The sequence below is a fragment of the Glycine max genome, chromosome 8 (assembly GCF_000004515.6).
Source record: "Glycine max cultivar Williams 82 chromosome 8, Glycine_max_v4.0, whole genome shotgun sequence".
Taxonomy (NCBI): Eukaryota; Viridiplantae; Streptophyta; class Magnoliopsida; order Fabales; family Fabaceae; genus Glycine; species Glycine max.
This window is the reverse complement of record NC_038244.2, coordinates 7,719,578-7,746,812: the sequence shown is the minus strand read 5'-3', so window position 1 is coordinate 7,746,812 and position 27,235 is coordinate 7,719,578. Positions and strand designations below refer to the sequence as shown.

General features: G+C 31.5%; 3 protein-coding genes and 1 long non-coding RNA gene across 12 annotated transcripts; 3 read left to right on the top strand and 1 right to left on the bottom strand.

Moving 5' to 3' along the window:
* Positions 1–6,193: 6,193 nt before the first annotated feature.
* On the top strand, positions 6,194–12,023 carry LOC100809222 (probable LRR receptor-like serine/threonine-protein kinase At1g67720-like). Of its 4 annotated transcripts, none has more exons than XM_006584535.4 (15): positions 6,194–6,570; positions 6,707–7,250; positions 7,484–7,995; positions 8,098–8,227; positions 8,537–8,608; positions 8,693–8,761; positions 8,921–8,992; positions 9,144–9,212; positions 9,393–9,559; positions 9,646–9,893; positions 10,189–10,315; positions 10,397–10,462; positions 10,846–11,011; positions 11,093–11,225; positions 11,546–12,023. In XM_006584535.4, the coding sequence occupies exons 1-15, from the start codon at positions 6,501–6,503 to the stop codon at positions 11,879–11,881; spliced, it is 2,781 nt and encodes a 926-aa protein (XP_006584598.1). In that variant the 5' UTR covers positions 6,194–6,500; the 3' UTR covers positions 11,882–12,023. The 4 variants fall into 4 exon arrangements, with proteins under 4 accessions (XP_006584598.1, XP_006584597.1, XP_014633854.1 ...); XM_006584534.4 differs by having other exon boundaries at positions 6,195–6,570; positions 10,825–11,011; XM_014778368.3 differs by lacking the exon at positions 8,693–8,761 and having other exon boundaries at positions 6,195–6,570; positions 10,825–11,011.
* A 2,828-nt stretch (positions 12,024–14,851) lies between these two features.
* Positions 14,852–17,612, top strand: LOC100499999 (E3 ubiquitin-protein ligase AIRP2). Its single transcript, XM_003531127.5, has 5 exons — positions 14,852–15,519; positions 15,937–16,099; positions 16,548–16,614; positions 16,748–16,988; positions 17,198–17,612. Exons 1-5 carry the CDS (start codon positions 15,431–15,433, stop codon positions 17,406–17,408), a joined length of 771 nt encoding a protein of 256 aa, XP_003531175.1. The 5' UTR covers positions 14,852–15,430; the 3' UTR covers positions 17,409–17,612.
* A 511-nt stretch (positions 17,613–18,123) lies between these two features.
* On the top strand, positions 18,124–20,987 carry LOC100805870 (probable mediator of RNA polymerase II transcription subunit 19b). 5 transcript variants are annotated; one of them, XM_041018088.1, is made up of 5 exons: positions 18,124–18,277; positions 18,609–18,716; positions 19,748–20,034; positions 20,156–20,357; positions 20,823–20,987. In XM_041018088.1, exons 2-5 carry the CDS (start codon positions 18,686–18,688, stop codon positions 20,846–20,848), a joined length of 546 nt encoding a protein of 181 aa, XP_040874022.1. In that variant the 5' UTR covers positions 18,124–18,277; positions 18,609–18,685; the 3' UTR covers positions 20,849–20,987. The 5 variants fall into 5 exon arrangements, with proteins under 5 accessions (XP_040874022.1, XP_040874021.1, XP_003532709.1 ...); XM_041018087.1 differs by having other exon boundaries at positions 20,156–20,362; XM_003532661.5 differs by having other exon boundaries at positions 20,156–20,900.
* A 1,836-nt stretch (positions 20,988–22,823) lies between these two features.
* Positions 22,824–25,288, bottom strand: LOC121175280 (uncharacterized). Of its 2 annotated transcripts, XR_005892536.1 has the most exons (5): positions 25,070–25,288; positions 24,293–24,711; positions 23,892–24,178; positions 23,233–23,384; positions 22,824–23,152 (listed from the first exon to the last, which is right to left on the bottom strand). It is a non-coding gene; the product is annotated as an uncharacterized lncRNA (long non-coding RNA). The 2 variants fall into 2 exon arrangements; XR_005892535.1 differs by having other exon boundaries at positions 23,892–24,711; positions 25,070–25,287.
* Positions 25,289–27,235: the final 1,947 nt, after the last annotated feature.

Genomic DNA, 27,235 nt, shown 5'->3' with positions numbered 1-27,235 from the left:
ATGTAATCACACAAATGAACAAATGAAGCATCCGCCAACCCCATTTAATTGGACAAATATTAATGCCTTCTTGGCCAATTTGCTTGCGACATGCATTCAAATTCTCCATCCTTGAGATCTTTTTTTCTCTCTGATATATGTTCCTTTAATAAAATAATAAATTAAAAGTTACCCATTTCTTTTAATTAATAGTATTGAAGCAACACAATTAATAGGAGATGGAAAGAGAATAGAATAATTGAGTCCCTTAATTTCAGTAACTCAATGATTTCGGTCCAAAAACCTTAAAATATATAAGTGGGTGCATGAAAACCTTTTTTTTAGTGTCTGATGCCCAGTAAGCCCTTATAATTCAAAGCAACTTTATGTACTTGGAACTTTATTTTATGGTTAAAATGGTGCAATTTTATACGACATATGTGTCTTAGCATAAGCATCCAACATTTTCAGGTTTAGAAACCCATGATGTTGTCAACGCGTAAATGATGACGAGCTTCAAAAAGAAGGCATTCTAATTCTAACCAAGACAAAACACATCAAAACGCAGAGGGATAAAACATCAATGTCAGGTCAAGAAACACTAATAAGTAATACATCAAGTGAATTGTTTGTCTCCGCACCATTGGTGCGTGTTTTCTCCGTTTTGTTGATTAATAATAGCATTTTCTATGTAACCACGTAAATATGACGAAATAAGGATTATAGCACGCGGCAAAAGAGGGAAAATTAATAAATAGTCTTAAATCACGTAGTTGTTTCGAGTAATATTGTATTCAGTCTTTTTTTTTTTCTTAAGTTTAAGTATTATGAATAAAAAATACGTAATTGAAATAAAAAAATCTTATTAAAAGTATTTAATCAGATTAAAAAAAAGTAATTAATGAAGATTAATTATCAACAAAATTGATGGATACTTTATATAAATTTCATGATTAAAAAAACACCACAAATTATAATCTTAACTCATTTTTATGTAATATGTAAAAAAAAAACTAATAGTATTCAATTACACGTTATGTAAAGAATAATTTTTTTAAAAACAAATGTAAAGAACAATTAGAACTAAGGTTGCTCTAACAAAAAAAAAATAGAACTATGATATTGCTAGACTATGTAATAATTTTTAAACTCCAATGTTGATTCCAAACCAACCGAAGAGCCGAACCTTGTACAACTACCTTGATCATTTATAAAATTAATTTAAAGTAAATGTTACGGTGGAAACTTAATCACCACAATGAAAAATAAAGGTGATGACCACTAACCAGGCAACAATACTACTCCTTAAATGCAAATACTATAACATAGTTTGGTAAAAATAAAAATAAAAATAAAAGGGTTGATGTTGGAAGCCACCATGGATGATTACTAAATATTAATGGAGGTTGCACTAAAACAAACCAAAATAAAAATCAATAGGTATCTAATTATCCCATCGCATTATAATCAATAGACCCAATACGTCTCCATAATGACATAAGATATCCAATCAACGTAAATTAACAGACCCACATTATATATTATATATACCTACTAAAAACATGAAAAGAAAAAGGGGAGAAAACGAAAGAAATAGTGTTACAACTTACAACTGTTACGCGCGTACCGATGTAGGGATGGATAGGTAGCTCTAATCACGTTCATTGATAGAGGCCACGATACCCCTATCAATATAACATTTGAAGGCTACGATAGCTCCATTTGCAACGCATAAGAGGCCTAAAAGGTGGCATCTTCTTTAAACCTCTTTTAAACAATGGTTTATTTGAATCAAATGCCACTAATTAAGTTCCGTGACCAACAGAAGCAAGAGCAATGGACACTTGTTTTATATCTCCTATTTATTCTCTTTCATTTTCTTTGTACAATATAAAAAGTTTAAAGAGATGGGCGACTTGTCACATTTTAAGACCATGGTACACTATATATATTGTCTTAAAATTTAGAGCAAATAATGTAATGGATGCAATAATTTATATTGTCATTTAATTATGAATTCATTTACTTTTATAATAATAAATATCTTTAAAATCATACAATAATATAGATTAATAATGTAAACAATTTACATTTCATAAAATTAAAGTCCAAAAGTTTACGACAACAACAAAAATTACCAATAAAAGCTACTCAATTTTTTATATCTTATCATATAAGCTAACTCTTATTCACTCATTATTTTCTTTTTGTCCGGGGAAAAGTTTGTTTTGGAGGTTTCTCTTTCATGTTTGGGGCTAAAGGTATACTTTTGTTGAGTGGGATGGAGTACGGAGGGGGGGTTTCAATGTAAAAGGAAAAGGGAAAAGAAGTGTACTAAGCAAAAATTGAATGACCCTAAGAAGGAAATTCCCACTAAGAAATTCTTTATGAAAAGGAGAGAATTATTTTATGTAAAGAGAGGGTGATGAGGCGGCGAATGATTGGCAACTCACAAAACACAAAGTGGATCAACTCCATGCAACTTCTCCTAAGTGGAATAGCTTTTCATTAGTTTAATTAATAATGCAAAGTTAAGAAAATGGTTTTGCCTTATATTCCCCCTCTATACATGATGCTTCTTCAGTTGCTCTTTCCTATATATATATATATATATATATATAGGAATTTATTTACTTTTCGTTGTGAAATTTTTTCACTGTTCTTACTTGTAACTGGGAGAATATGCTGAATAATGCAATGGGCGACTTCAATTGGGAGAATATGCTTGCTCCTAATCATTTGAGCCACTTGCTTTCACATATTTTTCTGGTACCATTATTATGCCATAGCAGATTTTGATTGTTATATACGGAGGGTGGGGTTGTGTCATGTGTGTTTATATGTACTTGAATGTATTCAACAAAAAAAACTGTGTACTTTTTTTAGGGAGAAAAAAACTGTACCTATAAATGTATGTAATATTTTAACATGGAATTTTTTAAAAATAAATACATTTATTTATAAATAATTAAAACTGTATACGGTGTTGTAAGAGGTCATTAATTTGTTATTGAATTTTTTTTAATGTTTTGTCATGAACGAAAATCATTGGATATATGACAACATAATATCTAAAGAAGTTAATATAAATGAAGACAATGAAGAGGAACATGATGTGTTTGAAAATAATGATTATTCTGATGCTTTCAATACTTCTCAGGTATTGATATGATTTTGTATTTTGTTAAAGTAAGTAAATGAATGTCCCTTGAAAACTTTTAAATATTTGTAAATGAATGAAAAGATTAATTTTATATTTTTTTAACTTTGAAACAATATTTATATAAATATTTAATACTATTAAATATTTAATATTTATACAAATATATTAATAAAAAACATTTTTCTTATACAATATTACCTATTTTTGTTTAACTACAATTTAAAATATATACATTATAAAAACTTGGAATTTTTGATATTTAACTATTTTAAATATATAAAATTCACAGTTATTTATAAAATAATTAAATAACAAAAAATTCAATCACTAAATTTTAAATAAACAATTTTATTAAATAAATTATTTATTTAATAAAAAAATATAAAGTTAACAAAAATACGGATTGAGAATCCGTATAATCCATACGGATTGACAATGTGTATGGATTATATGGATTCACAATTCATATGAATCATACGGATTGATAATCTGTATGATCGTATGCATTCAATACACACAAAAAACAAAGAGGGTGACAACTGAAGTCATAGCGGCGATATCGGGATATGACGGACACCAACGAGAAGCACACACGAATTGATGAAGATGAACTACGGATTGATGAAGATCAAACATGGATTGAAGAGAAAATGAGAGAATTTGAGAGGAGAAAACCAGTAAGTGTGAATGAATGATGCAGACGGATGGATTCCCAATCCGTATTTCACTTTTTAAGCGTCAATGAATGAGGGACAAAATTGATTTTTCATTGAAAATGCTGGGTGTAGAAGAAATTGTACGGGATGCAGGAAGAAAACCCCTTCAATAGATACCACAGCCCACTAACACGCACATAACTATTATTGGGCCTAACGACAGTGAAGGCCTGCTAAGCAGAATTGTCCTTTGGGTTCAGCGCTACAGTGTATTCAATTTTAAGAATAATTCATTTTTTAATAAGGCTGCAAAATTTTAAGAATAATTTTAATTTTTAACTATTAAATATAAAAATAATGCATATTTTTATGTTTTTAAAATAGTAAAATTTTTTGTTTTTATTTAACATCTTTCATTAATTATTGAGATGTTATTATTTATTAGAACAATATCTTATAAAAATATAATAATGTTTTATGCATTTCTGATTAATAAAGGTATATAAGAATATCATGCATGAACTCAAATAAAAAAGAAGAGATAGTTTGTGAAAAAAACTATTGGAATAAGAATAATATCTAATTATAGAAAATGAATCAGAAATTATGAATATAAAGTATCTTTCATTACTTATATATGTTTTATAACTACCATAAAAGAAAATTAACCACCTTTAACTAATTATAACAGACTTAATTAATTAGGTAGCTAACAACTAACAAATTTAATTAATTAGATAACTAACAACTAACTCAAGTTACTAGGATGATTAATACTGATTGTTAAAAGTTTAACTTTAAAACAAATACTTTGGAGTCCATCATGCATCGGATAAGATCGAGACAAGAAAGAAGATTAGGTTTGGTTTATCATTCGGTAACAATGTAGTGGTTAGACATGCTGCTTGTGTTGTGTACACTTTTATTGATTATTATTGAAAATCCATTTATTTATTTTTAAAGGCAGAGGCGGTTGTTGCTCTTGAGCTTGTTGAGCTCCAAGTATCTAACTTTGAGTCATGGCATGTTGCCTGAGGAAAGAGTTTGTGTAGAGATCCTATGTGAACAATATTGTTTTTTAAAATTTAATGACCAAATTTACAAATATAAAATTATATAAAGAACTTTAATCATATTTGATCAAAAGTATAAAAATTTAAAATACTTTTTTTCCTATTTATAAGTAATTATGCACCGAGCGATACAATGAACTTAAGTACACATTAATATTAACCTCTTGGAACAATACCTCTTATAAAGAAACATATATAAAAAAATACTATAAACTTCAAAATACATTTGACATATAAATATTTTTTTACTATTACTCAATTTTTCAACATTATTTTTGATATATACTCACCTCGTAGATATCATCTCTTAAGTTTTAACTTTCCATTTTTTTTATGCCTCGTATTGCATGCCAAAACTTGCAATCCTAGGAGTCAGAGGGATGCTGCCATACGGGAAATAATAGAGAACAAACTGAAGGGCTTTCCTTTTCTGATGGCAAGTTGCAATTGAAAAACACTTGGAACATGTCAATGTGAAATCTGTTACTTGGACAACTGGATTGATTCAGCGATTCGAGATGGACCACACTCTTCTAGACTTGGTCTGTCTTGATGCCGAGGTCACACACTTTTTCCAACGTTAAAAGGCTATGTTGGGTAATTTTGAAGAGGATAAAATGAGGGTGTGGTTTAACCACACACACAGAATTTGAGTGATTAAGGTGAAAATTGTAAATGAATATCCAAAATGGTAAAAGATGAATGCTCCACTACAAATCCCAAAATTGAAAGTAAAAAAATATAGAATTCTGAGAAATATTGGGTGGTTGGGTTCTCCCACTTAACCAAATCTTCACAGTTAACATGGGTCGAACTTTTTTTACCATTTACTTGTAACCCCTTGTTCTATCCATTCAATTGTCCAAACATAAAAAAAACACAAGACAACATGGTCCAAAGTTACACAGTTAACAAAGATTTTGCGGTCTGCAAAAGCACAAATTAAAGTACATAATTTATGGCCCTCCATTGTAATCACGTACCTCCTTTTTCAATCATATTTGGCATTGGCCATTCTTTTTGCGTAGTCTAAGCCCTTTTCGATTCATAACATATTAGTACCTCATAATTTCGTTAACATTTTCTTATAGTATATATTATCAACCTATAAGGGTGGTTTTAAAATTCAAATTCTGTGTAAAATATTGCTAAAAACTCATACCATTAATGTGGCGCATGGTGGCATCAAAGATACAACCTATTACCAACACGACATCGTATGTCTTCGTGTTGTCCCGAAGCCCCAAGACAAATTGTTAATTGTTTTTAGGAGTTTCTTACAATAAAAACAAGTGCATGGGTCGCCTTGTAGCTTGTGCTAGCTTGTTCTTTTCGTGACACTTCTTTTTAGAAAAATAATAGAGAAGAAAAAGAAAAGGTGAACCTAAAATCTTCTTTTGTAGGAAAAAGAGGATTCCAACATCAGATTTAGATAAAGACACGAACGTGAATGAATAATCAAACATTCAACAAAGTCATCAATCCAAAAAGTTAAAGTTAATTAGTGGGAGAAAGCTGGGTCTTGTTGAGATGCTGCCTGAACTGACTCAACTCACAAAACAAAGAGTTAAATTAATCGACCACTTAAAATTCTTGTAGCAAAATTATTATTTTCTTTTCCTTACATCCATGGATTTATCTTCTCTCTTTCTTGTTTTAATCCCTCTATTGACATCACTTGCTGTTTGCCAACTTGAAGGTGAGTTTCATGTACCTTTTTCCAATTCAATTTCAGTTGAAGGAACCATAAACCATGATTACTAATTTAATTTTTTTTAACCATATTCATGTCATGTAATGATACAAAACACAAAATCTGACTTCTTCACATGTAGAATTTGTTAGCATTGATTGTGGAGGGACAAGTAACTACAGTGATACCAGCACGGGGTTGGCATGGATCTCAGATTCTAGTATCATGCAACATGGCATTTCAGTGGAAGTGGAAAATCCAAATGGAAGAAGCATGTTGCAGTATCAAAAGCGAAGAGACTTTCCCATAGACAGCAACAAGAAGTACTGTTACACACTAAGCACAGAAGAGAGAAGAAGATATTTGGTGAGAGCAACGTTTCAATATGGAAGCTTGGACAGTGGAGACACATACCCTCAGTTTCAGCTCTACTTGGATGCAACAAAATGGGCTACTGTGTCAATTTATGATGCCTCAAGAGTATATGTTAAGGAAATGATCATCAGGGCACCCTCAAATTCTATTGATGTCTGCATGTGTTGTGCTACGACTGGTTCTCCTTTTATATCTACCCTTGAGTTGCGACCCTTGAATCTTTCAATGTATGCCACAGATTTTGAGGACAATTTCTTCTTGGAAGTTGCTGCAAGAATAAACTTTGGTGCTCCAACTGAAGATGCTGTCAGGTGTGATTTGTGAAAGCTCCCTCAATTTTTATTTTTTTTAATTTGATGTTGCTTTTGGCACATAAATGAATGAAGACTTTCCAAAAATTTTACTTGAGAGAATAAACATCAGTAAAAGTATTATTGCCTTATCAAGGAAAAATTGCAGCATGGTTAACTTGATTGGGAAGAAATAATCACTAATGTGATGGCATAAGTTTGGTTTAATCTTTTTAAACAAATTTGTTTCTCAGGTACCCGGATGACCCGTATGATAGAATTTGGGATTCTGATCTTATTAAAAGGCAAAATTATCTTGTTGGGGTGGCGCCAGGCACAGAAAGAATTAGCACTACGAAGAACATAGATATAGAGACTAGAGAATACCCACCTGTTAAAGTTATGCAAAGTGCAGTTGTTGGCACAAAAGGAGTACTCAGCTACAGATTGAACCTGGAAGACTTCCCCGCCAATGCTCGAGCTTATGCATATTTTGCAGAAATTGAAGATTTGGGTCAGAATGAGAGTCGAAAATTCAAACTAAAGCAACCTTATATAGCTGACTATAGCAATGCAGTAGTTAACATTGCTGAGAATGCCAATGGGAGCTACACTTTATATGAACCAAGTTACATGAATGTGACTCTCGAATTTGTTTTATCATTCTCCTTTGTTATGGCCCCAGATTCTACTCGAGGACCTCTTCTAAATGCATTGGAAATAAGTAAATATGTACAGATTGCTTCAAAGACAGACAAGCAAGACTGTAAGTTCTTAATGTTAGTATTTGTGAAGATAGATCTTTTGTTGCTTCAAGCATACATGGCTGATGTATGAACTGATTTCTAACCAAACTTTCGTCTTGCAGCAACCGTTGTAACTGCATTTCAATTATTGTCTGCTGAAAGTTCCCAAACAAACGAAGGCGATCCTTGTGTCCCAACTCCCTGGGAATGGGTGAATTGTAGTACCACCACGCCTCCAAGAATTACTAAAATGTAACATCTCCAATCACTTTTGTTCACAATTTTGTTTCATAGCAAGTAAATTGTCATTCTTTGAATCACTAATCTCTGACAGCAGCTTTTGAATACTTAAGAATGTTAAATTCCAAAATGCATCAAAAGAGTTTGAGTTATAGAATGGCAAATACTGCTGTATCATTTATGTTTGGAATAAAATAGGCTGGGGCATTATGAAAATCATGATCAAACATTTCAAAAAGTTCACTGAACATTTTGCTATGCTAAACACTTATTGGAAGTTAAAGTTGAACAATTTTTACTAATTGCTATTGTTTGTATTAGAATTCTTTCGAGGAGGAATGTGAAGGGTGAAATCTCACCTGAGCTTAGCAATATGGAAGCTTTGACAGAGTTGTAAGTACATTTATCTTCATGATAAAAGTACTTGAAGTTTTTCTTTAATGAGATTTCTTTTGTAATTCATTCTGATTTACTAAGGTGGTTAGATGGCAACTTGCTTACTGGACAGTTACCTGACATGAGCAAACTTATAAATCTAAAGATTGTGTAAGTTCTTCAGTTTGACGCATGCCCCTCCTTGGAGGGTTGGAGTGCAATAAAAAAACTTCAGTTCATATTTCAAATTTATTAGTTTTTAACCCCAAAACATTCTTCTTTCTATGTTTTCTTTTTTCTTATTTTCATTTCTTAATTGATGACATGCAGGCATTTAGAGAACAACAAGTTGACAGGTCGACTACCATCTTACATGGGTAGTTTGCCAAGCTTACAAGCATTGTATGTAGCACTTATTCACAAATGTTTCTCATCTCTAATTTCAGCACTTGAAGTACTTCCCTAGTTAGCCTGACTTTTCCTAATTGAGCATAATTGATATTGCTATCCTCGTAAGTTTATTAATCACACAGCATCTGTGAATTTGTGACAGGTTCATACAGAACAACTCATTTAGCGGGGAAATACCAGCCGGATTAATATCTAAAAAAATCGTTTTCAAGTAAGTATGCTCAGCAACAAAACAATTTTTCTTGTATAATGTTAATGTAAATGCAAATTCTTTAAATACTCACTGATTTGACTTGACAATGAAATCATTATGAACATAATAGAACAAGGATCTTTTCAACTAGCCTTGTACCAAGATTGAAGTAACAGACATATTTAATTTCTGTTCCAGCTATGATGGTAATCCTGAACTATACAGAGGAAACAAGAAGCATTTTAAGATGGTTGTGGGAATTTCAATTGGAGTACTAGTGATTCTATTAATATTATTCTTAGTAAGTTTGGTGCTATTGCTTAAAACACGTAGAAAGGCATCTCAAAAGAAACGTGAGGAAAAAGGTTTGCCATCCAATTTAAATTTAATGCTTTTGTTTCAACTTGATTACAATCAAACGTCTTCAACTAAGCATTCTTTTCCCCATCAGGCATTTCTGGACGCACTAATAGTAAACCTGGATACTCATTTCTTCGGGGTGGAAATTTAATGGATGAAAATACTACTTGCCATATTACACTCTCAGAGTTGAAAGAAGCTACTGACAATTTTTCAAAGAAAATTGGCAAAGGAAGCTTTGGATCTGTCTACTATGGGAAAATGAGAGATGGAAAAGAAATAGCAGTTAAAAGTATGAATGAATCATCTTGTCACGGGAACCAGCAATTTGTTAATGAGGTAGAGTTTAATTTTGTCCCTTCAGCATTTTCAAATTTGAATTCTGATAGACAACAAGTTCTGTTATGAGTAATTTTTACCTTAAGAAGTGCATATCAACCAAAAAGAATTGTACTCCATGAATTTCATTAGTATAATGTGAACACCTCTCTGTAACAACCTTCTTGATTCTTGCTCGTGTCGAACTGCAGAATGCCTGCTTTAGAACATGATTTTCTTACATAGATAAACAGAACAACAATAACACATGAATATCTTGATTTTCAGTTATTTGACAATAGAATCACAAATGCAGGTGGCCCTCCTATCCAGAATTCATCACAGAAATTTGGTTCCTTTGATTGGATATTGTGAAGAAGAATGTCAGCATATTCTGGTTTACGAGTATATGCACAATGGCACTTTACGCGATCACATTCATGGTCTAGTGACTAACCTCACAACCTTGTATGCATTTTATTAATTAATAGTGAAGCTTGACATTTATTTCCAATGTTCTGCAGAGAGTTCCAAGAAGAAGAACTTGGACTGGTTAACTCGTCTTCGTATTGCAGAAGATGCCGCTAAAGGTTGCTCAATGACTACCTTCATGGTCCATAAGTAATTATAGTATGGTTTAACATGTTTGTTAGTTCTTGTAAATATGGCAAGTTTTAGTTTTAGTCCTTGTAATTTCTTTTTGTTAGTTTTCGTCATTATAAATTTTAAAAGTTTTGACAATGATTTCATCAGTTAATCATATGGCACATATTTAGACATGTCATGGTCATCTGATGACATGACATACATCTAGACATGTCACATTACATGTCATTTTAGAGTGATTGTCTACATAACATTTAAATTTATGAGTATTGAAACCAAATTTCTCATATTTACACAGATTAAAAACATATTTAAATTATTTAGTACCAAATTTTGATTTCTACAGGTCTTGAATATTTACACACAGGATGCAATCCAAGTATCATTCACCGTGACATAAAGACAGGAAATATTCTCCTAGACATCAATATGAGAGCAAAAGTATCAGATTTTGGACTCTCTAGATTAGCCGAAGAAGATTTAACCCATATATCAAGCATTGCACGAGGAACTGTTGGCTACTTGGATCCTGAGTAAGTCATGAGTCTCATGTGTTTGTCTTTTTTCCATTGAATGTGTTAAATTCAGTTAGTATTTATTCTCTACAATTACAGGTACTATGCAAGTCAGCAATTGACAGAAAAGAGTGACGTGTATAGTTTTGGAGTTGTTCTGCTAGAACTGATATCTGGAAAAAAACCTGTGTCATCTGAAGATTATGGTGACGAAATGAACATTGTTCACTGGGTATGTTTCCCTTTCATTAACCACAAGATGAAACATTGGCATCAGTAAATGATGTTAAACAAGAACTAAACATGAGCATGTACAACATCCTACGTCGAATGCAATTAGTTCTTCCCGGAGTTTTTTTTTTCCGACAGATATTAATTGTTAGTTTGTTAATTTTTTATTAGCAAAGAGGAATCAAATTCATGATCTTTTCCTTTTTCCCTTTTTTATTAACCACTCAATCAACCTTATATCTCCCGGTATTCGTTTTGCTAGGAGTATATTGCAAACATATCTTAAAAATTTTACTAGTTTAAAAAAACATTGTTTTGCAGGCAAGATCCTTAACTCGTAAAGGAGATGCAATGAGCATCATTGACCCTTCTCTTGCTGGAAATGCCAAAACCGAGTCCATTTGGAGGGTGGTAGAAATTGCCATGCAGTGTGTAGCACAACATGGTGCCTCCAGGCCAAGGATGCAAGAAATCATTTTGGCTATACAAGATGCAACCAAGATTGAAAAAGGAACAGAAAATAAGCTAAAATCATCATCATTTTCAGGTAGTAGTAGTTCAAAGCCACAACATTCTTCCCGGAAAACTCTACTCACAAGCTTTCTTGAAATTGAGAGCCCTGACGTGTCAAATGGTTGCCTTCCATCGGCAAGATAATTAAATTGGACATACCTTACAACATTCCATGGGTTGATTTTGTTTGTATTTTTACTTCTTTTTAACCATTATTATTCTACCATGTTTACACCAGTAACAATGTGACACTAACTAGTTACAACATTCCATATTTTGGAACCAATAGTAATCCTCTTCCAGATTTATTTTTTTGTTTAACCTGGTTATTGTAAACTGGAATGGAAAACTAGATTTATTTATATGAAAAGTCATACCTTTAATAAATATATATATATATATATATATATATATATATATATTACATTTATTAAATATAGTTAATATAATATTATGAAGTTTAATTATATGTTATCTTTAGTAATTAATTTAATTAATACTATATTAGAAAAATATTTTGATTTGTTTATTTATGTAAATATCGCACTAATAAAATTAAATAAGGCATTAAAACTTTTTTTATATCTAATTTACTATATATATAAACATCAGTATAGATAGATTATAGAGTAATTATCTTTGTTATCCAGAATCTTCAGATTTTATCGTATTTTGATGAATTGTGCATCTATGCTCACCTAATCATAATAAAAACCTAAGATTATTAATAATTTAATAATAATTGCCAGTTTGTCTAAAATATTCAACGATATGCTTCAAAGGTGATGACATATTGTTTTCTATTGAGTAGCCACCCATGCATGAATCTCCCAGAAGCAAATCAGGATAAGATACATGATTTAAAAAGCTATAAAAATAAGCATCTAATTTTTCTTCCACTTCAACCCATTTACAAAACCTCGTTGAACTCCATAATATTTTTTAACGAATTTATATTGTACTTTAATTTAAATCTTCACCTAATGTGTTACATGTGCAATATCTTAATTAGTGATAGTTTGACTGTCATTATAGTTCCCTCTTACATTATAATTTATTTTTTAAAAAAATAAAAACTAATTCAATTGGTGGAAGGGGGAGCAGAGAGAACTGTTAATTCTTATGAAGAGATTTCTTACTATAAATTAAATAATGAATGAGTAGGATATGTTTTGGTATAATTAAAAATAAATAAAAATTCATTAAAATTAATGCAAGGAATCTATGATGAGACAATAATCTAAAACAAACTCTTTGAAGGTAAACGTCTAAGCTTGGCAACTTGAAACAAGGAAGCCTACAAATACCCTTTCCTTTTTTGTAAGGGAGTAACTATAATACCTTATCAATAGCCACCATACGATCAGATATGATGAGGAGAGAGAAAGCGATAACCAGTAAAATATTTTTTAAGCAAAATTTAAAATAAAAAATTAAATAACTTCTTAATTTTTTTTTTTGGTGAATAAATAACTTCTTAATTGATCCTTGTGAAGATGTTATATGGAGATATTTTGGTTCTTTTTATTTTAATTTTTTTGTCCTTACTCTTTATTATATACATTTTTTTTTTATATTTCATTGTGACTTTTGGGGTTAGGTTTTGTGACTTTTGTCCGTTAAATGTAACAAAGGTTCAACTCACAGGCATTGAATAGAAAGAAAAAAAAAAAGAAAGAGAAATAAAATGAAAAATTAACAGGATCAAATTAAAAATAAATCTTCTATTATAGGGACTAAAAATTTATTGAAGCCACCTTTATAAAAATCAAACTTTCATGAAAAAGTATTGTGTGGTATTTCAAAAGATTGGGTGAGGTAATTCAATTATTTTTGGTTGTGGTATCCTGAATGGTAGAATTGTTTAGTGAAGTATATCACACTGCACTATCTACCGCGTGTTCTATTAGAAAAAGGCGTGTGATATCTTTTGTTTTGCTTCATAAGTAGGATTCCAAGAAATTATTTCTAAATCCAACAAGAATTTGCTAATGATTTCACTAAGATTTATGATGGATTTTATATTAAGATGGAATCTTATCATTTACTAGTACTTTGTTTCTTATATTAAGATGGAATCTTATCATTTACTAGGATTTGCTATTATTAAGATTTATTTTCAATTATTATGAGGATTTCTTTTCTATTACATGTTTTTTCTACCATTTTTTTTTCATATGAATAATAAACACTAACATGAATTTGAATGAATATTATTTTATTTTTTTTAAAATTGCGAGAGCTTTTCGTTGATCTTGTGACGAAAAAAATCACATGATGTATCACTTACATTTTCACACATGTCAATATCTTTTATTATATAAAAAAAATAAACCTGTATTTTTCAAGGCATGTTCATGTCTATGTTCATATTGTAAAGTAGTTTGAGATGGTTGAGATTGCTTTTTGCTATTTATGAAAAAAAGTGTAAAATATATATTTAAAAAGAGAAGGAAAATAATATTGATAATGTTTAAACAAAAGAGTGAGAAGAATGAGACTACAAGAGTCTCACCTTATAAATGATGCATGTATTTTAATTTATAATATAAAAATATATCAATTATATGATTTTGTCTTTGTGTAATGAATTTTACTATTTAAGTATGGATCTTGTCATAGAAAAATTTATTTTAAATGAATATTAAAATATAGGGTATCTCGTTAAATAATTAATAATCTTTCTTTTTTGGAACATCGATAGTTTTGATTATCTAGAAACAGTAAAATTTTGAAATGATTTTTACACAACAAACACTCTTAACAAAAATATGTTAACTTTTATTCTCTTAATCAGTTGCTTAAAGCATTTTTCCTAAGTAGCTAATCACAACTAGGGGTAGAATGGATCTCTCATATTAAAATTTTACATGCTTGATATTTTCTTTGTTTCTCAAACGATATATTATAAGATTTTGTTTAGAAATATAAAAATAATCAGATAATTATGAAGGATGAAGAAAGAAGAAAGAAGAAAGAAAAATTCTCTGTTTGAATTCTTATTCTTTCACGGACATTTTTAATAAATTTTAAATACTAACTGATAAAAAAATGAAATAAAATAAAAATTTGCACAAATTTTATCTCCTGAAAAAAATACACACAAAATTTACGTATATTATTAAGATCTATCTATCCATATAGATATAGAATTATAGATACGGGACCCTTTTGATTCCTTTCCCTCTGCAAAGAGACGAGACATGAATTAATTAACAAGAAAACACAGTGTTTGAGTGTGAGCCAGCACAGTAAATATCATCACACTCGTGTTATCTCATGTCTCATGACTCCTCTCGGTCTCATCACATCATATGACTCAGCATTCCACACAATCATAGAAAGCAACGAAACGCAACACAACACATCGTAATACGGCATTCCGTTCATTGTTTCTTTCAACTCAACTCAACTCTCTCTCACCCACCACAAAACTAGCAGCAAAATTTGAACAAACTACCGAAACAAAAACAAAACCAAAGCAAAAATCGTTTTTTTTTTTTCTGTTCCCTCATCCTCATCTATTGGATTAACTGATTAATATTATTAGGGTCCCTTGTAAAAAGAAGATTCTTCATCCTTCCACACACCCCCCACAACTACTGGGAGAGAAAAAAGGAAGGAAATTTTGCTATTTTCTGAGACTCTTGATTTTATTTTATTTTTATATTTTTTCTGCTCTGAAGAAGAAAGATGGAAATGATGGCATACCAGTTTACTCGGTTACCTTACTCGGATTCCCTCAAACTGCTCGAGGCTGATATACAGCATGCAAATGCTTTGTTAGTTTCATCTCTCTCTCTCTTCATCTTAACAACTTATCTATTACTTTCTTTCTTCTTATGTGTAGTTTTCTATTTTATGAAAATTGAAAAAAAAAAAAGAAGGATTTTTTTGTTTGTTTGTAGAGAACGGGTTTTGACTTTATTAAAGGCTATAGGATTTGAAATGGGGTGTCATAATCACTTGATAAGCATCTGCCTGTTACTGATTGAGATTGATCATCTTTAATTGCTTTCTAGTGGTTGATAAAGTGGGAAATTTGTGCTTTTTCATTGAAATTGTGTCAGACTGGAATTTGGTGGTTAATTTGATTGTGAAATTCTTTGTTTGGGACTATGAAATGTACTGTGTGTGTGTTTTACTTTCTTTTGTGTTGTGAATCTTCTGAATTTCAATACTGGGTATGTACTCTCTAGGGCTGCTGCAATTCCCAGAGCCAAGGGTGGGACTCTTCTCCAAATGAAATTGGTTTACAACCACTTGGCTCCTCTCTTTCTGTTGTTGCTACAGTGGATGAAATGTTCTTGTACATGCTTTCTACATAGATATCTCGACCTCTTCCACATAGTTGTATACAAGGTAAACTCCTTGGTGGATGGATATTTGTAATTCTTGTAGTAACTTGTAAGGTTAATCTATTCACTTGGTCGCTATAGTTGTCTCCATTTTAAGTTTTGGTCCCTATAGGGAAAACTGTAAGTTTTATTTCTCCACACATGCTTAAAAGTTAAATTTTGGTATCTGATGCTTACACTAGAGACGGATTTCTGGCAGTGTAAAACTGCTATAAAATCTCTGGCAGTGATAAATCACTGCTAAAACTTATAATTTTCTTAAAATGAGGACAACTATATGGACCAAGTGAATAGTTTAACCTTCTTGCAATAATCTTTTGATTCAACGAAATTGGTTTTGTGCAGTTCTTTTTCTCTTGTTTTTTTTTTTTTTTTTAAGGTATAGGATTGCCAGTGTTTGTAATTGACCCTTGTTTCTGTTTTGTTGTTGCTCTCCTATTTTTTTACCAAAGGTACACGATGATGGTAGATCAAATGTGGCTTCTCATGGGAGGAAAGCAAGCATCCGGGACTTTTATGGTGCGTGAATCTTTGACTTTCAAAAAAGCACCTTTTATTTTAGTTATTCCACCCTTAAAAAAAGTGCTAATTTTTGTGGCTGCCTTTATTAATTATTCCTCACTGTTTTTTGGGGTTAAATATTGTACTTTAGCTGTTATCCTTCCATCTCTCGAGCGGCTTCTTGGTAGCTTGGAGAAGTTGGACATTTGTAAGAAAAGTCATTCTAGCATAGATGGTATTAGTTATGGCAAGAAAATGATGGAAGGTGATGGGAAACTAATCAATATCGATCTGGAAAGAGAAGATGAATGTGGCATATGCTTAGAGCCTTGCACCAAAATGGTTTTGCCTAATTGCTGTCATGCCATGTGTATCAAATGCTACCGCAAGTGGTATGTATTCATATTAGACATGCATATTTAGTCGCCTTACTTTATATTCAAATTGGTTTATCATCATTTTTTTTGTGAACAATGGTCGCACTGAGGTTCGATCCTAGATCTCACGTATATTACCCAAACCCTCCCCCACTATATTGACCTAGTGATTCTAGTTTAGCATCAATTGTAACACCCTCATGCTGAATCTTTCCAACTTGCAGGAACACAAGGTCAGAATCTTGTCCTTTTTGCCGTGGTAGCTTAAGGAGAGTTAATTCTGAGGATCTATGGGTACTCACTTGTAATGAAGATGTTGTTGATGCTGAAACAGTTTCCAAGGAAGACTTGTTGCGTTTCTACCTTTATATCAACAGCCTACCTAAAGATCACCCTGATGCACTTTTCTTAATGTATTATGAATACCTGATTTGATATTTTTTTTACTAAATAAGGAGAGAAAAAAATTGTACAGATAGGAAAATTCGAACTGCAATTGTGAATAGAGTCTGGTAGGTGTCCATATTTAATGTTTGAAGGAAGATATATGTAGGGGGAGACACATAATACTCTTGCTCCCCATTTCAAGGGTCTATATCCTAATGGAATTGATAACCGATCCATAATTTGACCAAGAAATTGATATTTGTTTTTTATGCATTCCAAAGAAAAGCAAACAACAACAACAACGTTCGAAAAGATTTGACTTGCAAGATCTATTTTAACTTGCAGATCTATTTGGAAAATGCATGAAAATTGAATAATATGCATAATTAAAAAATTATAAAATTTAATATCAAATTCTTTAACAGGTGCTAATGAAATTTATTTTTCACGCTAGTATTCCATGTTTTGGATATTTTTAGGCTTGAAAATCAGTTATTTTCATGGTTTTCATTAGCTGAAATGGTTAAGAGTTTAATGTCTTAAATTAGTAAAAGAAAAATTACAAAAGCGTGTCTCAATATAAATAAAAAAATTATGACTATCTCAAAAAGACCAACTTAACCCATAAAAAATAAAGGATCGAAATAATTCTTTTACAAGATGAAGGATTAAAATAAATTTTAAAATTAAGATAAAGCTATAATTTATCCTAGTTTCAGGGACTCATTTTTCGTTTCTTTTTTTAAGTATTAAAATTAAAATTTGAAAAGGTAAAAGACAACTTCCGAAGTCCGAAGTGACATACCTACAAAAAATGAAATATTGGAAACTTGTTGTGTTCCCAGATCAAAATCTTGTTTTGGTTCAAAATTGGCAAACAACAACCTTACATTCTCTCTCTCTGCTTTTTTTCTCAGGTATTTTCTCTTGTTCATTTTCAGGGCTTTGTTTCACCAAGGGTATTTCATCGGATCTACATCCGTTGCTTGCCCCTTGTCTTCAATTCGCTCTGATCGTGTAAAGTTTTTAACTTTATTAGATAATCATGCATTTGGGTATTGGGGTGGATTTGTTTTTATGCTTTTTTTATGGGAAAGCCATTTTCTCGGATGGGTTTATTGTCTGAGATAGTTTGCTGCATGCTTTTACGTATATCATGTATGTGTTAGATAAGATTCTTTAATCCCAGATTTTGTTGAGTGTACAACTTTCAGTGCTTAGAAACTTCCTCAGTTGTCCATTTTTCAGGCAGTAACTTCCAGTGGGTGGTGGATGTATTTGTTGATTGTAATTTGGTAGATGCATTTTGTGAGGTCATCTGAAAGATGGATCTAGAAGGCAAAAAATTTGGGAGGGGTAAGAACTTGACATTTAGCTTATTGATTGTTTGCTTCTCTATCATATGAATTTGTGATTACTTCGTTAGAATAGTTGAACAGGAACACTGTGTGAGCATATGCAATATAATCATTCACAGAATACAAATTGGATTTCTTTTGTAATTCCCATGATTAAATCAATGGACTGTTAAAAACAAAAGATTGGTAGTTATCAGCTTTCTGTACCACAGAAAATGTTTACAGTAGAACTTTTTTTATGTCTTGGTTCACTGTTTATTGGAGCCACACGAACAGAGAATTTCATGAGGTTTAAAGTCAGTGATACAGCAAATGGAGCTTAATGGTCCTTATATGATCATGAGATGGTTATTTATAAGAATCCTGTTGAGGGTTCGCTCTAACATTTAAAAGTATGAATTCCCCACCTTTCTTTTGACATTAGGTCATTGATGACTAGATAACATTGTGGTCAGGCTCTATCATGTATGTTAATTTATTATTTATCCTCAGTGAGTTATTTGATAAACTAATGTCCAATGCCCTTATTGACTTTTATTACTACATGCATATGGCCATATGTGTAAAATCTAGTATGACTGAACTGATTGTTCTTTCTTTTCTAGTAAAACTTAAGCCTGTTTGATGTTGTGTTTTAGAGGTTATTTTCTTTATGATCCCCTACTTACAAGTTTTCACCCCATTATGATCCTATATAATCTCAAGTTTAACAACATTGTGTAATTGTAACTGAATCCCTTCTTGGCATGGCTCTCACTTGTGAAAACCTTTTCCTTTCTAAATCCCTTTGAGAGTGTTGGCCTCTGGGGATGCTCAGTTCAAGTATTTTGATCAGATTTACTTTTTAAAACCATCACATGCAATATTATTATATTAGCTGTTATTAGGTGCTGCCGATTAATATGTCAGAACATTGATTTAGATGGCGCCTCAATTTCTTTTCTTTCTTCTTGAAAACTTGCAATCAATGCATGAAATTCATATTTCTTTAAGTATATTTTGTTTAGTAAGGTTATTTCTTGGAATCAGGCAACAAAGAACTTGGAGGTACTCGTGATCTCATAAATCAGTATAGACTTTGGCCCTACTATGAATTCTTCTGCAAGAAGTCACTCCCAGTGTCAATTTCAGAGACACATTATCTTCACAATGTGGTGGGTGACACAAAAATCAGGAAGGGAGAAGGAATGGAACTGGATCAGCTCTGTAAAAACACAGACACGAGTGAGAAAAAAGCTTGCTTATGTCCTTTTGACTTGGATGTACTCAGTGAAGCTTTCCATATGAGGGATATGAATCCAGTCCACCTTTCTTCTGTAAGATTTTTGTGGCTGCACATTTGATCCTATATTCTTGAAAGAAAACTGAATAGTTCAAATTGCCGTTTGATTTTTGTGTTAAAAAGACGCATTGAGCTGATGTGTTATACTCTGCCAGAAGGGGCTACCAAATGCAGTGCCCAAGTTAGAAAACCAGTCTAGAGATCATGAGAGGAAGAACAAAAAGGTAAAAGATAAAGGTGAGAAGTATAGGAAGCAGAAGCATAGATTACATCGAGTAAATAATGGAAGTTGTATAGAGAACATCAGAATTAGACCCCATGATCCTCATCCCTTGCTGCAGTTGAAGAACCAACGAGGCAAGGTTTGCTCTCAGTCCTTTATCCCACTCTTCTATGTTGTTACAATATTTCATAGTTTACATGACAATGATGACATAACTAGTATATTTCATAGTTTCTGATTGAAAGAGGAATAGACAATAGTTATTAGTATTAACCATATTAAGGTAATACATGATTTTGGTTTGACAAAAACATTAATGAGCCGTGTTATTCATACAACAGCTCATACGACAACAATTTTTGTAACCATCTCTCTCCATTGCATCATTTATTACATCTCACATTTCTCTCTTTTTCTCTTAATTGTATACTTGGTTGTACAAATAACATTTCTCTATTAACATATTGAGGTTACCATTTTTTATTGTTACTACACATGCGTCAATGTTTTGTTCCTTTATTTTTTGAAGTAGAAAATGATATTTATTTGCAGCTTAAATTGCACTTAAACATAATTTTATCTTTATTTAACTCTTTCAGAAAAGGAGGGCAGAGACAAGCAATAATGATCCTTCTGTTTGCAAGCGATAAGATACTAGAATGAGAGCAGAATTTGAATTTTTTTTTTCTGGAAATATGTGATTAATTCAGAAGCTGACAGTGAACTCTGTTTTTGTCACATTTAACATTTTTTGTTCTCTCCTACTCTAAATCTCTTGTTTCTATTTGGCTCACCTAAATACTTAATTTCCAAAGTGCGGGAACAAAAGAATTTCATGTTCTGGAGTTTGTTTATTAATTTAATTAAAGCATTATCATTTTCTTTCTTTCGATTTTAAGTTTTTTCTTATTGTTTATCACTAGTTTTTCCTAGTATTTCAATTGTATTTTTTATTAAAACAAGTGATGGTGTTAATGTTTTTAAATTGGACGGATCATTAAATCGGGAAAAGTATTAATCCATGATTTATTTGACCATCTTTGGTAGTAGTAATTATGTGTACATTTTATTTATTTAATATTATATATTATAAGCTCATAAAAAAAATTAAAAAATGACTTACCCCACTGTCAAGAATTTTTACACTGATTAATATCTTTTCATTATTGCTAAATTGAGACTCAATACAACCCCTGCGGCCTTGAATCCTGTTGAAAATCAACTTACACACGTTAGTTTTTAGATAAGTTAAATAAGCATTTTTTTAAAAAAATTAAGTGCATATGTTAATTTTAATTTATAAAAAAGATCAGTTGGTTTACTTTTTAATTTTATTCTCCTATAAAAAGGTTGATAGAGAATTTAATCCAAACAATAATGGATGAGTTGTTTAAGCTTCTTTTGTTATATTAAAAAAGCACTTATTTTAATAAAACAATCAATTTTATGTTTTTTATGTGTTTATTTAAATTGGTTTTACTTAAAATAAACAATTTTCTGCTTATTTAAAAAAATAAATTCCATCTGTTTGCTAAAATAGACTTTTTCCAAAACACTTATTTTAATTTTTTTTTTTAAGTTTAAACAAACTCACTCAATAACTAACTTAAAAAAAAAAAACTAACAGTTTACCTAAAATACAATTCATTAATTCTAATAAAGGTTTCAGCAATTGAAAACCAAATGAATGAATCATTTTAATTTTTTTCCACCATTGGTCAAATAAGAGATTATCACCTGTCGTTACATTTCTAACCTACTAACATAAATGTTTTTTTTTTTTTACAAATGTTTTTTAAATATATAAAAATTCGTAATAAAAAAAATTAAACATATACACTAAACTTGAACTTTAAAGTGGCTATAAAACTATTTTGGTGGATGGAGTCACAAGTTCCAATCTTGGGAATTATTTAGCACACCCAACATTTTTTGATACACCCAATAATTTTTCATTTTTTCAAAATTACCCCTTAAAAACATACAGATTGCAAATCCATATGAAAGAATCATACGGCTTGTTAATCTACGGATTCGTAATCCGTAACGGCAAATTCATAAGACCATTACTTTTCGCACCTCCTCATCAACTCCGCTACGCCACCTCCGCCACGCCACAACACTACCATCGCCCTTTGCTCCAACCTTTTACATGTCGCAGCACCGCCACCTCCTTCATGGCCATCACCCTCCCTCTGGTCGTGTCACCGCCAACCTCCTTCGTGTGAGGTCACTACTACCTCCTTCATCGTCACACGAGGTCCCTTCACTCCTCCTTCATCTCACACGAGCACCTCCCCCTCATGCCGCACACGTCCTTTGTCACCGCCAACCTTGTTGCGAAGGTCCATGGCCTTACGAATTGCGAATTCATAATGGTCTTACAAATTGTGAATCCGTAGTGACCTTACAGATTGACAATCCGTATAGGTTATACGTAAGGGTGCTTTTGGTTTTTCACCCTAAATGTTGGGTGTATAAGAACAAATGTTGGGTGTAAGAAGAAAAAGCCTAAATCTATTGTTTAAAAAGATTGGTGCAATGCCTACCAAGGAAAACCCTAGGAAAAATAAAAACATTAAAACAAAAGAAGTCAGGGCTTTGAAGGCAAAAATCAAATGCAGCACTATTCACTAAGGTCATCATAAAGGAATTTAACTTTTGCTCTAGGTGATGCTCGATCCATTTGCAACAAATCACATGAAATACTTAACAATACAGATGCATCTGATCGATTTAGACCAAGACCAACCCTGAAAGTAAGGATCTTCAATGCCGGTGATCTTGCAAGCACAAGCCGTATCAAATCAAGTGCAGGCTTATAGGAAGTTTTAACTGTGATTTTCACATCTTGAAGCAGATTAAAGTAACAGTTACTATAGTCAAACACATCCAAAATCTGTTGTAGCTCCACTGCCATGCTATTGCACTATGAAACAAACAAAGAAAACTAAATCAAAATATGACAATTACAAGAACAAACTAAGAAGCATAGGTCTTCTTGGTCACCTTTATAGTAAATGTCTCTAGGTTAGAAGAACTTCCATGTAATAAACAAATAGTTAACAAAAGTTCTCTTGCTTCATTGAAATCCACACCATCCATTCCAGATATTTTATAGCTCTAAGCTCCACTTGCGGATAGAAGCCTGCAGACAAAATCTATGCATAGAAACAATGCAAGGGTGAGATATATTTGAACACATCCATCTCAAAATACAGAGTTCTTAGTATAAGACAAGGCATCAAATTAAGAATGTTGGTTCATGAACAAAAATACAACCTTGTTTCTCTTCCTGACCAACAAATAAATGAATAGGATAATTTTAGAAAATAAAAAAGGGCAACCAAGCTAGGTAGAAGAAATGTGAACAATTGTCAATTTGTGATGAGAATATAAAGCACTCCATGCATGATGCATCGTTCATTAATCTTTGGGTTTCATTTTTGTCATGCATAACATAACTTAGCAGCTTACATTCACTTGTGGAAAAATCACTCCACGGAGCTGTGTAATTAGACAGAACATGTCCATAAGTCAACAAATTACAAATTACTACATTGTTCAATAGTTTTAAATGAAATCTGCCAGGCTAACATAAGAGCCAAAAAATCAAATCCAACTAAACAAAAGTGAATAGACTCAGATATGTGTCACTCTTTACTCACCTTAATGTAACTTGTTCCCAAAAATAACCTCTCAACATTCGGCGAGTCTTCCAACAGATCAGCTACCCAAGCTCTATCAATGTTATCCCCAGGACCATCAGCAAAGAGTTGGATAAGAATCAAATCATGTGGTTCCTTCAAACAAATTGACTTGATAACCTCATCACCTTCTATCATTAGGAATTGGAGAAAAGGAGCAGAGACATCAATATGTTCAAAACCAGAACAGTAAGAAAGCTGGAGGTTCGTAAGTAAGGGACAACCAGATATAAGACTCTCAAGTGCACCTGACTCAAATATAATGCCAAATAAGTGAAGTTCAATCATACTTGGAAAGCCACGGAAAGTAGCTGCAACTGAGAATCTAAAATTATTAAGTAAAAGGTAAATCAAGTCCCTACAAGAGAAAATATGAGTTGGCATTCAATAGGGATCTTCTTGTTCACTCGCAAGCCCAATATATTTAACCCCTTTCCTCGACAAAAACAGAATCCACTTGTTGAGGCATTCTAATTTGATAGGATAGTGCGGAGGAGGGATGACAGCAAAGACGTGTATGGGGCCGGTGTGGAGAAGAAGAGCTTCCGTAATAATGGCGGAAGTTTCAAGGTATCCAAGATGGTTACACTTCTCAAAAAAGTCATCTCTAAATTCACGCCGTGGGGTCGACGACCACATATACCTCCATGCCCTTGCCAGTACACTGGTCTTCACTAAGTCTTGGAAGGGCAGGCGTTGTAGGATGCTAACAATCACATTCATCGGTAAGTCGCCAATTCGATTAACGTGTTCATCATCACAATCAGCCATCTTCTCGCACCTAATCAAAAGCAAACTAGAAATTCAAGCAAAGGGTACATGATATATATTATGATTACCACTATAAAAGTAGAAGCATCTGTGTTCAACCACATTACACACCATACGTAGATTTGATACTTACTACTTTTACAGAGTTAACTTTCCTCCAACCCTTACTCTCTCCTTTTTCTTTTCTTAATTTATATTATTCCTTACCGAAATAATGTTCCTAAAACATAAATTACTACTTAGAGAACATAGAAGCAGAGAAGATGATAACTTGCAAAATTACACAGAAAAAATTGAATTGCATATCCCATTCGGAACCAAAAGCGAAAAAAATGTGAAAGACGGGCGCAATTGCAGAATGAACCAACCTGTGCGAGAACTTTAACACCAAACGGAAGGCACTGCCAGAGCTTCTACGATGTGTGACCGCAAAGGGATTTTCGATTTTGAATGCGACGGAGATGCAAAGACTAAATGCGAGATGAATCAGAATGGGTTAGGGTTAGAGCGATTCCAAGGAATTTGTAACCCTCTGTTTTCATCTCATCTTGAACCAGGGCTTTTCACATTTTCTTTTTTAGTTTTTTTAGGGCATTTTTTTAGTTAAAATAACATTTTAGTCATTTTCTGATAATAGGTTTAATTTTTCTTTTTTTAATTCAATTTGATCTTTTATTATTTAAATTTGGTTTAATTTGATCATTTCTTAACAATAAGGCTGAATGTAAGAAAAGAAAAAATTGAATGTCATTTTTTATCCTTTATGCCTTATTTTTTTGTTTTTCTATTCATAAATTGGATACAAAGATTTATAATATTAACAATTAAGTTTTTTTAGAAGAAAAATTAAATATGTAAACAAAAAAAGTGTAACATATCTATTAATGTTAATTGGAATGATGATATAATATATTAATTGAAACACATCATTTTAAATGATTTTATTTTGATCATATGTTTTTAAATTATTTTATTTTGGTATTTTAATTTTTTTAAAAGATTTCATTTTTATTTATCAAATTTACAAAGTGATTCATTTTAATATAAACTTTTACACATGTCTAGTGAATATAATTAAGGATATTCTATCAAAATTTCTAAGATCCTAACTATTTTGGAATGAATTTAAATTCTTTTTTGACTTAGTGAAGACATATTACATTCATGTAATGTTTGAACTAAAAGGTTATAAATATGATAAAAAAAATTACTTGAGTGAATTCAACAAACAATAAAAAAAATTAAAAAAATAATATCAAATTCTTTCTTAATTATTTGTGAAACTTATTTTTTATATACATGAATGGACAAGTTAGTTTTACGTCTAATAAGGAAAAAAGATTCAAAAATATGTTCTAAATTTACAAGATAGAGGAACAAATTGAATTAAAAAAAAGATAAATAATTAAGTCTATTTTAGTTAATGCAATGATGTAAGACTTTGCTGTATTCATCTCTGGGTTGGAAAACATCCATGATTTCTGACCAAGGACAAAAAAAGTGTATTTTAGCTTTTTTGAATTTTACATTAAATTTAATATATATTTTTGTTGTAGGATAAAAGAAGGTTCAATTGTACTTTCATCTTTAAGAAGATTATAATTTCAACAAATTTCAATCAATCAAGCAGGATGTTAGAAATGAATATCACTACTAGCATTCTTTTTGTCAACCAACCTATGACGTTTATGTATTTTGTCATGCAACTTTTTAAATTTATTGCATCTTAAATGTACTAGATAATCAACGCTCTCACAAACAAAATTATCCACACCTATTAAGGATCATGAGAACACACACAAAAATTACACCGTAAGAAAAATAATAACAAACATAAGAATTTAACGTGATTCGGTACCTCTTACTTACGTCCACGGAATCGTCTCAAACATATTTTCACTATCACAAGAATGATTACAAGATTGTAACTCACCCCAAATAGTGTATCGTTCTACAAATCCGAATACATCACTCAATGGTTACAAAAAATAATAACACTCTCATACAAAGACACTTTTTTTCAACAAAGTGACTTTGATTTACAATTTTTCTTATCGCACATTCTCTGTGTTGTGTTTCTCCACTAATTTTCTTATCTTTTTATAGTGAAGATTGTCATCAACTATAATAAAAAAGTTCTCTTGAAAGTTGAAACAAAAATAACTTTGAAAGCATCCATTCAATTAAAATTCATCTAGTAAAATATAATCTTTTATTTTGCATTTAAGTCATCTAAACCTTAGATATAAAAAATCAAATTTCTAATATGTATGCACTTTATCTTTTTGGCTTGAAACTCTACAAAATGTCAATCCTTTGATTCTTGTTATCACTTTGAGAGTTGTTAATTAATCTTTCATAGATCCAATGGTTGTATAGTTAGCCAAGATCACTCTTAACTTTGGTTGATTTTTTGTTATTGTTCACTTCATATTTGGTGTGTATGCTTTTCACATGAGTTATTTTTTTATTCTCCTTTTTTTTGTAATATTTTGTTGACGTGACTTTGACGAAGGTTAGAGAAAAAAAGAATA

Bases quoted from the DNA above. Each gene is read 5' to 3' on its own strand.
- LOC100805870 (XM_003532661.5), top strand. From the start codon at position 18,686: ATGGATCTAGAAGGCAAAAAATTTGGGAGGG. The intron at 18,717-19,747 runs GTAAGAACTTGA...TCTTGGAATCAG, and splicing joins AGGCAAAAAATTTGGGAGGG to GCAACAAAGAACTTGGAGGT. The intron at 20,035-20,155 runs GTAAGATTTTTG...ATACTCTGCCAG, and splicing joins ATCCAGTCCACCTTTCTTCT to AAGGGGCTACCAAATGCAGT.
- LOC100499999 (XM_003531127.5), top strand. From the start codon at position 15,431: ATGGAAATGATGGCATACCAGTTTACTCGGTTACCTTACTCGGATTCC. The intron at 15,520-15,936 runs GTTAGTTTCATC...TGTACTCTCTAG, and splicing joins ATACAGCATGCAAATGCTTT to GGCTGCTGCAATTCCCAGAG. The intron at 16,989-17,197 runs GTATGTATTCAT...TCCAACTTGCAG, and splicing joins ATCAAATGCTACCGCAAGTG to GAACACAAGGTCAGAATCTT.
- LOC100809222 (XM_006584534.4), top strand. From the start codon at position 6,501: ATGGATTTATCTTCTCTCTTTCTTGTTTTAATCCCTCTATTGACATCA. The intron at 6,571-6,706 runs GTGAGTTTCATG...CTTCACATGTAG, and splicing joins TGCTGTTTGCCAACTTGAAG to AATTTGTTAGCATTGATTGT. The intron at 11,012-11,092 runs GTAAGTCATGAG...CTACAATTACAG, and splicing joins GTTGGCTACTTGGATCCTGA to GTACTATGCAAGTCAGCAAT.